The sequence below is a fragment of the Amblyomma maculatum genome, unplaced genomic scaffold (assembly GCF_055883805.1).
Source record: "Amblyomma maculatum isolate TAMU_Amacu unplaced genomic scaffold, ASM5588380v1 scaffold_15, whole genome shotgun sequence".
In the NCBI taxonomy this organism is placed as follows: Eukaryota; Metazoa; Arthropoda; class Arachnida; order Ixodida; family Ixodidae; genus Amblyomma; species Amblyomma maculatum.
This window is the reverse complement of record NW_028146740.1, coordinates 2735031-2749179: the sequence shown is the minus strand read 5'-3', so window position 1 is coordinate 2749179 and position 14149 is coordinate 2735031. Positions and strand designations below refer to the sequence as shown.

The 14149-nt window shown below is 48.4% G+C and overlaps 1 protein-coding gene across 1 annotated transcript in view; it reads left to right on the top strand.

The window, feature by feature from the left end:
* Nucleotides 1–14149, top strand: part of LOC146171941 (D-lactate dehydrogenase, mitochondrial-like) — a 288593-nt gene that overhangs the window by 190462 nt on the left and 83982 nt on the right. Inside the window, exon 4 of the mRNA XM_084586185.1 lies at nt 1956–2009. Coding sequence (XP_084442311.1) covers nt 1956–2009 — 54 coding nt within the window. The remainder of the gene's footprint in view (nt 1–1955; nt 2010–14149) is intronic.

The window sequence follows — 14149 nt, the reverse complement described above, 5'->3', positions numbered from 1 at the left end:
AAGTGTGGCTGCAGGAAGAAGCACTCAAAAAAGTATGTCTACTGCTGTACCGGTGTCGTTCACGAGATACCGTTGATCTGCGGTAGGACTTACATAGGCCAGACCGGGTGGTGTGTCAATGACCGGGCGGGGGAACATTTGCGGGCGTTAAGGGTTGGAGGGACACATTTGGCAGAGCATTGGGCTTATTGCAGAGCGTGTGAGCCGCGGCTGGAGGAGATAATGATACTTAGCAGAGGCGGTGATAAGACGACACGTGAACTATTAGATGCCTTTCACATCAGGAAGAGGGGCATAACTGTGTGAAAAACATTTCGGTTATTCGTTTGCACGCAGAGTACAGGTATCTTGAGCACGCATTGTGAACTGACGATGTGTTTCTTTACTGCACATATCTTCTTTTATGTATATATTTTCCGCTCTTACCTGCGAATAAATCAGATGAAGCTACATTTTCAGATGAAGCTACAGGTTACATTTGCGTCCTATTTACGTCTCATTACGGCTGACAGTCATGGTCGTTTTTGCTGTTGCCGCACCCCAAGGTATCATCCATGAGGTTGACAACACCGGGAGGGTACCAAAGAATTTCCGACATTCTTTTCTGAAAATATTCCGCAGGGGAAGTGATTACAAATAAGAGTCAGGCAAAACAGTATTTACAAAAACGCGTTATGAATGTCGTTACCTCTTCCGAACCTGGTGAGATCCAGAGTTAGCATCGAGCTTTGAGCAGCTTTTGCCCCTGAAAGTGACTCAAGAGCCTGATCAACTGTTGGTAGCGTGAGACGCTCCCAAAGGACACTGCTATTCAATTTAGTGAAATCCACATACATCAGTTTTCCCGATGGTTTCACAACTGGGCAAATTCCTGCTCACCACTCAGTAGGGTCATCTACTTTTCTTATGACGTCAATCCGCTCCATTCTTTCTGTTTTGCCTTTCAGTAGTTCTCTTAGTGGTATGGGGACCTTACGTGGAACATTTATAGTATCAGAGACGGCATCTGTTCTTTTATATTCTCCTGGCATTGTTCCTAAGCCCTGAAATGCTTTATGATAAAGTATCTCATAGTGCTCTCTCTCAGAGCTAACCAAAACCACGAACTGAACTATGTCAAGTGCTTCTAGTGCTGGTAGGCCGAGGAGTGCGCCCCTGAGTGGGCTTACTACGTAACACGTTTGATTTGAAGTTCTCCCCTTCCAGCTGATTTCTGCGACGAACTTGCCAGCACAATGAGGTGAGTTCTTTCCTCCTGCGCCTTTTAGAACTTCTTGCACTTTATTGAGTTTTGTGGGAATGCCCGGAAACGTTTCTGGTGAAGCCGACACTTCAGCAACAGAGTCTACTTTCGAAAAAATTGGCACCGTGTCTATCTGGACCATCACATATCGGACCCGTGCCTTGGCCAGGAAAATTTCTTCTGTTTCCTCCCTGACTGCCGACGTGTGTACCTTTTTCGGTGAAAACGTAGCCTTCTTACGGCAAACCTTTACGAAATGTTCCTTGTTGCCACACTTCTAGCACTTTCGAGCTCGAGGTGGACATACAGACCGTGAATGAGCTTCTCCACCACAGACGTTGCACTCTCCGTCAGCCTTTTGCTGTCTGTCGCTGTATCCGTTCGCCGCCGTGCTGCTGTTTCCTGCGTCGGTCGACGGCATCCACGTTGGGGCGATTCTGGTCGACGGCACCCCAATTGGTACAATTCTGTCCCCTTTGGAAGACCACTGCACGAGCTTTCACGGCGTCTTCATAAATTCGTGCCTTGCATTCTGTAGTGTGAGCTTTTGACTGCTGCACAGTTTGTCCACCAGGTTTGTGTCACAAAAACCGACGACGAATCTGTATCGAACCAGACGATCTTCCACATCGGCACAGTCATAGTTGTACTTTTTCACAAGCGTGCATAGCGCGGTGTAGATGTCGTCAATCGATTCGCCTTCCTCTTGCAGGCGCCGCTGGAAACAGACTGTTTCGTACACCTTGTTGGTCGGCTGGACGAAGTGGTAGGTGAGTGTTTTTCTCACCGTCTCTAGCGAGCTCCATTCTTCAGTGGCCAGTGCTAGAGTGTCTAGAACTAAAGAAGGTCTTTACAACCTTAAGGAAACATTGGACAGTGTTTTATCTGCCTTTAAAGAGCATGGAAAAGGTATGGAATTCACACACGAACTTCCTGACCATGACAATTCATTACAGTTTTTAGATTTGAAGCTGGAGTTCTGTGGTGATCGGGTCTGTTGGACATATTCCCAGGGTGCAAAGAAGCAGCTGTTACCCTTTGACTCCTGCCATTCTAAACTGGTGAAACGCGGGATTGCTTCGCTTTGCCTAGAATCGGCACTCAAAAAGTCATGCCTTCACAAAATGCGGCACAGTTTTAATCACCAATCGGCTAGGCTTTTTGCAGCCGGGTTCCCCCGTTCGCTCGTGACTGCGGTGGCTGAATGTCTCCTAAACAAGACAAAGAAGGGTACTGGTAGAGCTAGGCCGGAGGTCCCTCGAGATGAGGTAAGACCAGTGGCGGTGCCATACGTGCATCGTGTGGCCCATAATTTGAAAAAAGTTGCCAGCCGTCATGGTGTGCGGCTCACCTTTTCTGCACCGAGAAAGCTAGGTGGTCTTTGCTCCCGTACCGATAAAGAAAATACCAAGGAACGAGGCTGCGGAACGAACCACAGGAGACCGTTCATGAAATGTGCTGAAGGGGTTGTATATGAAATCCCCTTGTCTTGCGGCCACTCCTACATAGGTCAGACAGGCAGGTGCCTGAATGAGCGGACGAGGGAACATGAGAGAAACGTACAACAGAACAAGGAAGGCACCCATATAACTAAGCACATTAATGAATGCCCGTCCCGCAATTGTGAGCCATGCTTCACTGATGTGCGCATTCTGGGCAAAAGCAAAGATAAGAAGGCCAGGGAATTGATAGAAACGTTTTATATCAAAAAGAAAGGCGACATGTGCGTAAGCGACACATCAATTGTTTTATATAACTGTGAAAAGATATTCCTGGAGCGCGCCTTATCAGGTCGTTCCTGAGCTATAGGTGACACCTACGCATGTAACTACAAAGCTATTTAAGTACGTTTTCTTGCATGCAATAAAATCAGTTGGAAGTTCGCGCTTCGTCCTGTCACTTACCTTTGTGTTTGTCTGTTTTTTGCGCCTTAAACTATGTTAAATATGAACCAAAATCAACTAGCCCAGCAGCAAGTGCTTTTAAGATTTCATGTCTGCCTTCGGCGGTCCTTCACGCATTGTGGTGGCTACATGCAGCCACCACAAGTACACAAGTACACCTTAGGTGTGTACCAAAGTGCTACGTCGCAGTTATTGGAAATGTATTTAACTGGTTGCAAATTAACGTTAATAAAACCAAAGCTGTGTTTTCTCATCCCCAGCATAAACCTATTCAGCTACACTTGATAGAACTCGACAGTACCGGAATAGAACTTGTGCGTTCTTATAAAGCACTAGGTGTATACGTTACAGACTATATCTCGTGGAATGGCCATCAGCATCATGAGCCGGAATACACCCACTGCAGGGCGAAGGCCTTGCCCATACTCCTCCACTTAACGGCCATATTGTCACGACCACGTGACATAGCGGCGGTAATCGACGCAGAAGCGAAGTGTCCCGTTTTTCTTCTTCAGCAGAACGACTGGCGTTGCTCAGGGGCTCTTTGATGCCTGGGTAACGTCGTCACGAAACATTTCATCGACTTGCTCACTGATGGCTTGACGTTCTCCCCGCTATACGCGGTAATGGCTTTGGTGCAGACGTCGGGCGCGTTGGTCCGTTATAATGCGGTGCTTGGCCAATGGTGTTTGTCGTACCTTCGATGATGACGAGATGCACTCATTGTAGCTTCGAAGAAGACTGCGAATCTGGTCTTTTCTGGTGTGGGTTAATGGCCGGTTGGTGTCAAAAGTGGGCTAACGAAATTGGTCAGGTGCGCTTTCCAGGGGTTGGCCGTGGAGGGTGGATACATTTTGGAGGTCAGCTAACTCGTTTCGAAAAGCGATCGTCGTGCCCTTGTTGAGATGCCGGTATTTTTCGGTGAAATTTGTTACCAGAACCTGAGCATTGCGATGCCTCTGGCGACGCCGATACCTCGTTCCAATTGGATATATCCTTCGACAATGCCTTCGGCGGTTTCGATGCCTGCGCTACCCACGCAGACTACGACGCTTGATCGGGGCGGCACGGTCAATTCTGCGCCGAGGACGTTTAGAGCGCCGTGTTGCGTCGAGTTTGCGTCGACTTCATAAATGCAAGTATGGCTTTGCCTGCAGAGAGCTTGATGAGCTTAGATTGCAGGTCGATGATACCTCTATGTGCATTTATGAAGTCCATGCCTAAAATTACGTCGTGGGAACCCTGCTGCAAGACCACGAAGCTCGTAGGGTAAATGCGTCCATTCACTGCCACTCTGGCGGTGTATCAGCCGGACGGCGTAATAAGGTTGCCACCAGCGGTGAGGATTAGCGGGCCATTCCAAGCAGTCGTTACTTTCCTAAGCTTTGACGCAAACGGCCCACTGATGACTGAACAGTCAACTCCGGTGTCTACTGGGCAGTGACTGTGCGAGCGTCGACAGCAACCTAAAGGTCGCCAGTTCGCGTCCTCGTATTACACGTTGGCTTCGGTGTTCAATCTCGGCTTCGTCTAGTGCTGAGGTCGCGGCCCGGGCACACCGTTGTCACTTCGCTAGGCGGCGATGTCAACTTGAAGTCTGGTCGTGATCTCGTCGACGCTGTCGTCTTGTGGAGCGGGGATTTAAGGACTGCGTTGTGGTCACTCGTCGTCGGCCCCGGAGGATCTTCGTGTCTTCGCCGTGACGCAAACCTCACCTCCAATGCTATTGCTTGCGGGAGACATAGAGCAAAACCCAGGGTCTTTATCTTCCGAGCAGGAAAAGCAGATGTTCTACACCACCATCACTATACCGGTGATACAGTGGCAACAGTCCGAGATACTCGAAGAACTACGTTCCATTCGGCTCGAACAAAAGACGCTTGAAGAAAAACTAACCAAACTTGCTGATAAAGTCAAGCTCGTTGAAGATAATGTGTCGCTGGTTCTTCCGTTAAAGCCTCAAGTAGAGCGTTTATCGCAAAATTTTGAAAAACTTGGTGCCGCTTGCCTGACGCTGCAGTCAACCCATGATGATTTGGAGAACCAATCCCGAAGTAGTAATTTAATTTTCTACGGTATCCATGACAATTAAAATTAATCGTAGGAGCAGTCTGAAACTAAGATAATTTCTTTTTGTTCTGAAAACCTAAATGTTTCTGTGGATGTAGCGGCTATTGAAAGAGCGCACAGACTAGGGCAATATGCGCCAGACAGGTAGACCCTTTAATTGTTAAATTCTTGTCTTTTAAAGACAAGAACCGTGTCCTTTCAAATGCTGGAAAGCTAAAAAATACCAATTCGGCAATGAGTGAAGACTACTCTGCAAAAGTTCGGCAACAAAGAAAAAAGCTTATCCAGTTTGCTAAAGAACGTGGAGGAAAAATGAAACTACGGTTTAATAAGCTAAACTTGGAGAATAAAACTCTCATGTACAACACTGAAACAGATACTGTTACTTATGTAGGCCAGTAGCCATCACTGCGCCCCTCAGGTAACCAACAACGTGCTGTTAAAAGGGAACTTGTCTGCATTGTCATTAACTGCCGTAGTTTAAAAACTAAAACTGACCAGTTCCTCTCACTCCTGGAAGTAACGAATGCAGACGTGGTAACTGCAACGGAGTCATGGCTAGACGGTGGCATGAGTGATAGTGAACTATTTCCTACGACCTATACCACGTATACTTGAGAGTTCCTTGGACTGCCAGAAGATCAAATCAGTCGATATTGTCGACCATAAACCCTGACTGCTCATTGGAGGGTCAAATTTTAAAGTTAAAGCTCAGCTACTTTGGTCATCTGATGAGAAGAGAGGAGTCGCTGGAGAAAGATTTGATGTTGGGAAAGGTTGAGGGTCGCCGGAGAAGGGGTAGGCAGCGAACGCGATAGTTAGATGGCATCCTCGAGGCACTGCAGATGAAGTTATGTGATGTTAGGAAGATAGTGAGAGACCGGAAAGCGTGGCGTGATATGGTCCATAGGGTCACGAAGAGTCGGACACGACTCAACGACTGAAGATGAGATACCACGTGTTAGAAAGATCACAACGCACGCGGTGGTGGTGTGTTCCTACTTGTGCATAGCAGTTTGAGAAGCATGTCCGTTAATATAGATAGTTTCTGTGAGGCTGTATGGTGCAAAATTCTACTCGGTGATGGTACTTCATTAGTAGTCGGTTCTTTCTATAGGCCTCCCTGTTTTTTTTATTGTTTTTCGGTGCGCTACAGAAAAATATGCAGACATTGCTTGGACCCTGTTGTGTTCCAAGTGCTGTGCTCGTCCGTTCCGTTGTGAATGGAGCAATGCGCGCTAATGAACAGGCCCGCACCCCTCTGCGCTTCGCCGGGAGGACTGGCCGCCTGCCTGCGCTCAGCGGGACGCCCCCCACGGTGGGCTCCCTCGCCCTCCTCTGGTTCTGGGAAGCAAGCCCCATCCCCGGCCTCCGTTCCCTCCGTTCTTCGCCCGGCAGTTCGGCCTACGCCTCGGCCGACGCTGGTCGCACCCTCTTATCTAGTAATAAACGAAGTTAACAGTTTAACAGTAGCGCGTATGTCTTTTCTACATCGACGACGCGCAAACACGACAGTGGCGACGAGGAAGTGGATTTGACCCGCGCTACGCAACGCTATTGACAAGTCATGGCTACGCGAGGGTTAATACCAGAATTCAACGGCTGATCTTGGTCATCGTGGGTTGGACGCCTCCAGTTCTACTTCGAGGCTAACAACATCACAGACCCAGCCTTGAAGAGGGCCAACCTGCTAACGCTGTGCGGGGAGCAGACTTACGACACTGTCTGCGCCCTTATTCAGCCAAGCACACCAGCGGAAGTGCCTTACGAAAAAATCGTTGCAGCCCTTCAAAAGCACTACGACCCGAGGCCATCTGAAGTTTACAGCCGAGCCCGCTTCCAGCGACGAGATCAGCTGGAAGGCGAAACTGTGAGCGCCTACGTAGCAGCGCTCAAGAAGCTTGCAGCTGACTGCAATTTTGGGACGCTGACCACAGCCAGGACAGCTACCGGGCAGCATGAAGACACAGCATCTGCTAACACCACCATGCTTCCATTGGACGTCATATTACGTGACAGATTTGTGTGCGGACTGAGTGACGAGTCACTACAGCAGCGCCTGTTCGCTGAGAGGGACCTCACGTTTAACAAAGCTTACGACATCGCCGTGCGAGCGGAGAGCGCCGGTCACCAGCAAAGAGAGATGCGCCGGAACACAGAGCCGGTACACCAAACAAGCAACCAGGTACGCGAACCTTCTGTTGTTGCAAAATCAGTCAAAAATGTGCAACGCTGCTGGCGGTGTGACGGCCAACACAACGCCCAGGGATGCCGACTCCAGTCAGCCACGTGTAATTTTTGCCACAAGCAAGGCCATATTGAGAAAGCATGCATTACGAAGCGGAAGCTTGCCAAGATAAAGTCCCCTTCTCAGCCTAACCACAGCGTAGACGCCTCAGAGAATAAGCCGCCATCTGATGCCCACGGAGCAACATCAGCAGTATCATCAGTGTTGAACACCGTGAATCTCGGCACGCGTCCGAAGCTTTTTACCGAAGTTACAGTACACCACAAACTGATTAAGTTCGAGGTGGACTCAGGCGCGGCCCGTACTCTGATCAGTGAGGCCACATTCCGAACTTCGTGGCCATCAGACGCACCACCCTTGCAACAAGACGACACGAACCTGCGAACGTGGTCAGGACAGAACTTGCCACTATTGGGATCTGCCAACGTGCGGGTTTGTTACAACGGCCAGACCCATACGCTACCTCTCCTTGTTGTGAAGGGCTCAGGATCAAGCCTTCTAGGGAGAAACTGGTTTTCTCCATTAGGGGTGACGATATGCGGCATACACCAAACGCCGAGCCACGACGTCATTGAGCAATTGCAGGAGAAATACGAAAAAGTATTCTCTGAAGAGATTCCAGGTAATGAAGGGCCACCAGTCACACTGGAGTTGTTAAGCGGCGTGCAACCGAAGTTTTTGAAGGCCAGGCCAGTACCTTTTGCTCTCAGAGCTTCCGTTGAAAGGGAGTTAGACAAACTGGAGCAGCAAGGTGTCATCGAGCCGACACAACATTCGCAATGGGCCACACCACTGGTTGTAGTTCGCAAGAAGAACGGAACCATACGCCTCTGCGGAGACTACCGGAGCACCGTAAATCTTGCGACTAAAGCGTCGTCTTACCCTCTGCCGACACCTGGAGAAGTGTTCAGTGTACTACGCGGCGCAAGAGTCTTCAGCACTACCTCACCCAGGCCTATCAACAACTGAAGGTGAGCGAACCGACGTCAGAATTACTGACAATCAACACACTGAAAGGCCTGTACAAGGTCAAGAGATTGCCCTTTGGCGTAGCTGCAGCCCCGGCCATATTTCAGAAGTTCATGGAGACAGTACTTCAAGGAATTCCAGGAGTTTGTGTCTACCTGGACGATGTAATAATCAGTGGCGCTTCCACGGAAGAGCATGCAGTGCGCCTAGAGCACGTTCTTGAAAGGCTAGCGAACGCAAATTTGCGTTTAAGCAAAGAAAAATGCTGTTTTGCGGTGTCAGAGGTGCAATTTCTGGGACACCGAATTGATGCAGAAGGCATCCACCCGACCGAAGACAAAGTGCGAGCGATCACCGAAGCACGGGCACCAACAAACAAGCAGGAGCTACAGGCGTTTCTCGGACTCTTAACGTTCTACGACCGTTTCTTAGAACAAAGAGCTACTGTGGCCAACGACTTATATCAGCTGCTCCGGAAAGATGTGAAATGGACATGGTCGCCCCGCCATCAGCAGGTATTCGACGCCCTGAAACACCTGCTTCGAAGGTGTACAGTCCTCAGCCACTACGACGAAAGGAAGCCACTGCTTTTGTCTTGCGACGCATCTCCGTACGGAGTCGGCGCGGTTCTTTCGCAGACTGATGACCACGGAAGGGAGGCCCCGATTGCCTTCGCCTCACGTACGTTGTCACAAGCGGAGCGCAACTACGCGCAACTGGACAAAGAGGGGCTGGCCATCGTCTACGCGGCAACACATTTTCACCAGTATATTGCCGGCCGAAAGGTGATATTTATAACGGATCACCGACCGCTACTGGGCATTCTGGGGCCACAAAAGCCCATGCCACCGACATTGTCTCCGCGAATGACACGTTGGTGCATCAAGCTCTCAGCGTACGACTACGATCTCGTCTACCGCAATGGGACTAAACATCAGAATGCCGACGCGCTAAGCCGTCTGCCACTGAACGAAACAGTTGACGAACCGCCTCTGCCCGGAGACGTTCTTATGTTCGAAGCACTGCCAGAACCTCCGCTTACAGCAGGCACAGTTGCAGCATCTACGCAGAAATGCGCAACTCTACGCCAAGTTTACACAGCTGTTCAACAAGGCAACGTGCACAAACTCAAAGGGGACAACTTCGACGCTTACCGCAGGCGAGCTACAGAGTTGAGCACCCACCGCGACTGCATCCTATTAGGATCCCGAGTTGTGATTCCGAGAGAGCTACGCGCGCAAGCTATCTCTCTCATCCACGCCGGACACAGGGGCATCGTTGCCATGAAAGCGTGTGCCAGAAGCTATATGTGGTGGCCTAACATTGACAACGACATTGAAACAACAGTCCAAAACTGCAAGCCTTGCCAAAGCAGCCGGAGCAATCCGCCGAAAGCTCCTCTCCCAGAATGGGAAAAGCCACACACACCTTGGCACACCTTGCACATTGATTTTGCAGGCCCAATTGAAGGCTGCACTTTCCTTGTGCTCGTAGATGCTTACACCAAATGGCTTGAAATAAGGGAAATGCGACAGAGCACTTCGACAGCAGTCATTGACAACCTCCGATCACTGTTCGCAACGTTCGGAATTCCCCGCAAGGTAGTGTCGGACAACGGAACACCGTTTGTATCTGCAGAGATTCTCAAGTTTTATCGCGACAACGGGATCTCATCAGTCACATCGGCCCCCTACCACCCAGCGACAAACGGACAAGTCGAGCGCTACGTGGCCGAGCTAAAACGTGCCCTTGAGAGAGACCAGACAGGGTCGCTGCAGCGCCGCCTCGCACGTTTTCTTTTCAAGCAGCACACAACTGTACAAAACACGACAGGCCAGACCCCAGCGAAAATGATGTCCGAGCGCGAAATGCGGACGCAGCTCACAGCTATTCTCCCCGAGCCTTCTGGCTCGGGGAGAATAGCTGTGGAGGAAAAACCGGGAGGAAAAACCGATTCCGCGCTGCGGGACACTTGTTGAGGGGCAGCGCGTCCTTGCCCGCCAGTTTCTCAGAAAACCACGCTGGGAGGAAGCTACTGTTGTGCGACGCATAGGCCTGCGCTCTTGGCTTGTCAGCATACATGGAACGGTGGCACGCCGACACCTCAACCAGCTGCGTGGATTTAGGACGCCTTCCGAGAGCGGTCCGGCAGCAGCGAGGACATCTGAACCATCCTCCCACATAGCCTGGCATCTCTCCACAGAAGAAAAGACTGCACCCAGGGCAGACCTACAAAGCACAGCGGGCAACATTCAGCCTACAAGTGGTCCTTCCCTGTGCGCACAGAGCCAGCGTGTCTCCACGCGTCCTCGCCGACCCCTGCACGCTATCAGGCAACTTTTTAAGGGGGAAGGAAGTGTTGTGTTCCAAGTGCTGTGCTCGTCCGTTCCGTTGTGAATGGAGCAATGCGCGCTAATGAACAGGCCCGCATCCCTCTTTGCGCTTCGCCGGGAGGACTCGCCGCCTGCCTGCGCTCAGCGGGACGCCCCCCACGGTGGGCTCCCTCGCCCTCCTCTGGTTCTGGGAAGCAAGCCCCATCCCCGGCCTCCGTTCCCTCCGTTCTTCGCCCGGCAGTTCGGCCTACGCCTCGGCCGACGCTGGTCGCACCCTCTTATCTAGTAATAAACGAAGTTAACAGTTTAACAGTAGCGCGTATGTCTTTCCTCCATCGACGACGCGCAAACACGACAGACCCATAGCCAGCGGCTAGTAAAGGGTCCAACGAGAAAGTACACAGGTTGCAGGCACCCAATCGTCAAAGTTAGAGACATCAGAAGAAAGAACTTTACAATAAATGTGAAGAAAGTTAGTTATCGCTTATACATTCGCAAAACTACCAATGAAGAGAAGAAAATATAAACTAAAACCTCACAAATCAAACAAAAGCGCGTAGAACTTATATATGAATTAAAGCACGTTGACGTAAAGTGAGAAAAGTAACGGACCCCTTGCGGTACGCCTTTGTATAAGCACCGCACATTTGATGTTGGGTTATTCATTGAGACAACTTGTTTGCGATCAGTAAGGTAACTAGAAAAAAAGTTGAGCACCCTATCACGAAATCCATATATTCTTAATTTATTAAGCATAATGCCGTGGTTCACTGTGTCGAAGGCTTTTCTTATGTCCAGAAATATAACAGCGGCCAGCTCATTTTTATCTAATGCACTGTTAATCGCCTGGGTGAGTGTAATGACTGCTGAGCTAGTAGAGTGCTTTAGAGTGAAATTCGGCAGATAAGATTATATTTCTCAAGAAAAAGGACAATACGTTTGGACAGAATTTTTTCAAATATGTTATTAATAACGCTAAGTACGGAAATAGGCCTGTAACTAGAGGGGTCAGAAGAGTCACCATCTTTAAATACAGGGGTAATTCGGGCTACCTTAAAGGGTGACGGGTATGTGTAATTCAGCAGGGAATGATTGAACAGCCGGCATAGTATGGGCCCTAAGATATCAACATTTTCTTTAATAACCTTTGCAGGAATGCCGTCCAAGCCTGCTGCCTTGTTTGTTTTCAACTCCATGACAACCGACAACACCTCATTGATTTCAACTGCGTGCAGAGCGAAAGAATTAACAACTGACGCTGGAAGATTATTGTTTGCACTGGCATCAGGAAGCTTTGCAGCTAGATCTGGACCGACACTTGTGAAAAATGTATTGAATTCGTCAAGAGTTTTTTCAGTAATATTAGAGGGAAGTGTGGGACATCTTTTCAAGTTTTGCGTGACCTCATTGATAACTTCCCACATTTTTTTTTTGATTTCCAGCAGAACCTTGAATTCGGCCAGTAAAATATTCTTTTTTTTCGGGCTCTCATTAAGGACACTATTTTATTACGCACGCATTTGTACTGATACAAATAATATTCGTTGCCTTTATGATGTAGCCATTTATGATACAAATAGTCCTTTCTTCTTAATATGTTCAATATTTCTTCAGCCATACAGGGAGAAATTGGTTTATGACGCTGGGAAGACGCTACACTTTGGCTGCTGCGATTTATAAGGTCAACCAGAGCGCTAATCAAGTTAGAGAACTCTATATTGATACCTGCATGATATATTAAGTCAGTATAGAGTAATAACAATTTGTTACGGAATGATTCATAATTTAACTTGGTTGTATTTCTTGGTTTCATACCTTTTACTTTTCTAGGTGTGTCTACCTTAACAAAAATTGGCAAGTGGTCCGAAATTGGTGTTTGGTAGACGCCAGCATGTACACCGGTGTCAATATTTGTCAGTGCATGATCAATAGATGTTGCCGAATTGGTGGTTATGCGTGTCGGAGAAGCAATCAAGTTGGGGAAGTTGTATGATTGAAGAAGGTATGTGTAATCTGGGGTACTCGTGGAACTACTATCAATATTCATGTCACCAACGATATTAACTCGGTTTTTGTAGCTTTTAGTTAAAGAAGACAAGATTTCCAGTTTATCAAAAAAATCGGCAAGATTTGAATTCGGAGGTCGGTAGACTACGCCCACTATAAGTCCGCATTGAAGTTTCACAAATAATGCTTCAAGTTCGGGTGAACAACAAGAGACAGATAATAAGATAGTGTAGTGAAGGCTTTCTGTCACGAATAATGCCGCACCGCCACCGCGAAACTGCTTGTCCCGTGGGCGTGATATTGTCGCATAGCCGGGAATTGATATATGTTCATGTTTCCGGAGTCACGTTTCAGTGGTCGCTATGATTTCAAAAAACTCCCCGTTGCTGACGATAAAAGAATTTAAAGAGTTCAAGTTTCTGTTTATGCTGCGAACGTTACTGTGAAGTACAGATATGCCTTTCCTGGGAGCCATCATGAGCTAGAGTCGGTGTAGCTAGGATCGTTTTGTGGCTGTTAGCCAGAAACATTGGCTATTCTTTCCAGATCTGCTTCACAGGTCACGTGGACTACCTTCAATTTTTCGGCTTTCCTCATTATTATTTTTCCATCGGAGACCCAAGCAAACTTCCAGCCTTTAGCGCGTTTAGTTTGAATTGCTTTTCCCAACAGTATCTTATTTTCTGGGCATAGGTGTTCGTTGGCGAATGTAGGATCCGTTCCTTCAAATCCAAGCATCGATGTGTTCAGTCGCGTTTTTTTGCCGCCAGCAAAAATCTATCTCGGTTAGCCCGTGAGGCAAACCGTACAACAACATTTGGTGGCCCTTTAGCTTTTGTAGGCACACGATGTGCGATTTCAATGTCATGGCTGGATAGTTCTGTGCACAAACATGAAGCGACTGCCTCAACAACCTTATTAAGGTCCTCATTTTAAGCGACAGGTATGCCCTTCAGTTCGAGATTGCCGTTTCTACTGTACTGCTTCAGTTCTATCAGTTGTTTTTTGGTGTCGCTGAGTTCGTTACTTAGTATTCGGTTCTCTTTCTGGCACTCAAGGCTCAGTATTGTCCAATTAGTGGGGGCCACTGGCCTACATTGAACATATCATGGTATGTATTGGTAAATATTGTCCAGCCAGTATTGGAGGCTTGTTATTATCGAATATTTCTTGTCATACATTGGTCAATATCCCCCTGCCAATCATGACGGCTTCCCAACATTGTGTATATCTGCAGATAAAATGGTCGACGATGGCATACAATGGTAAATTTTGTCCTGCCAGTATAGCTGGCTTGTCGACATCTAATATATATTGGCATAAATTGGTTAATGATATTCCACTGCTCTTAGTGGCTTCCCAACAATGTATACTT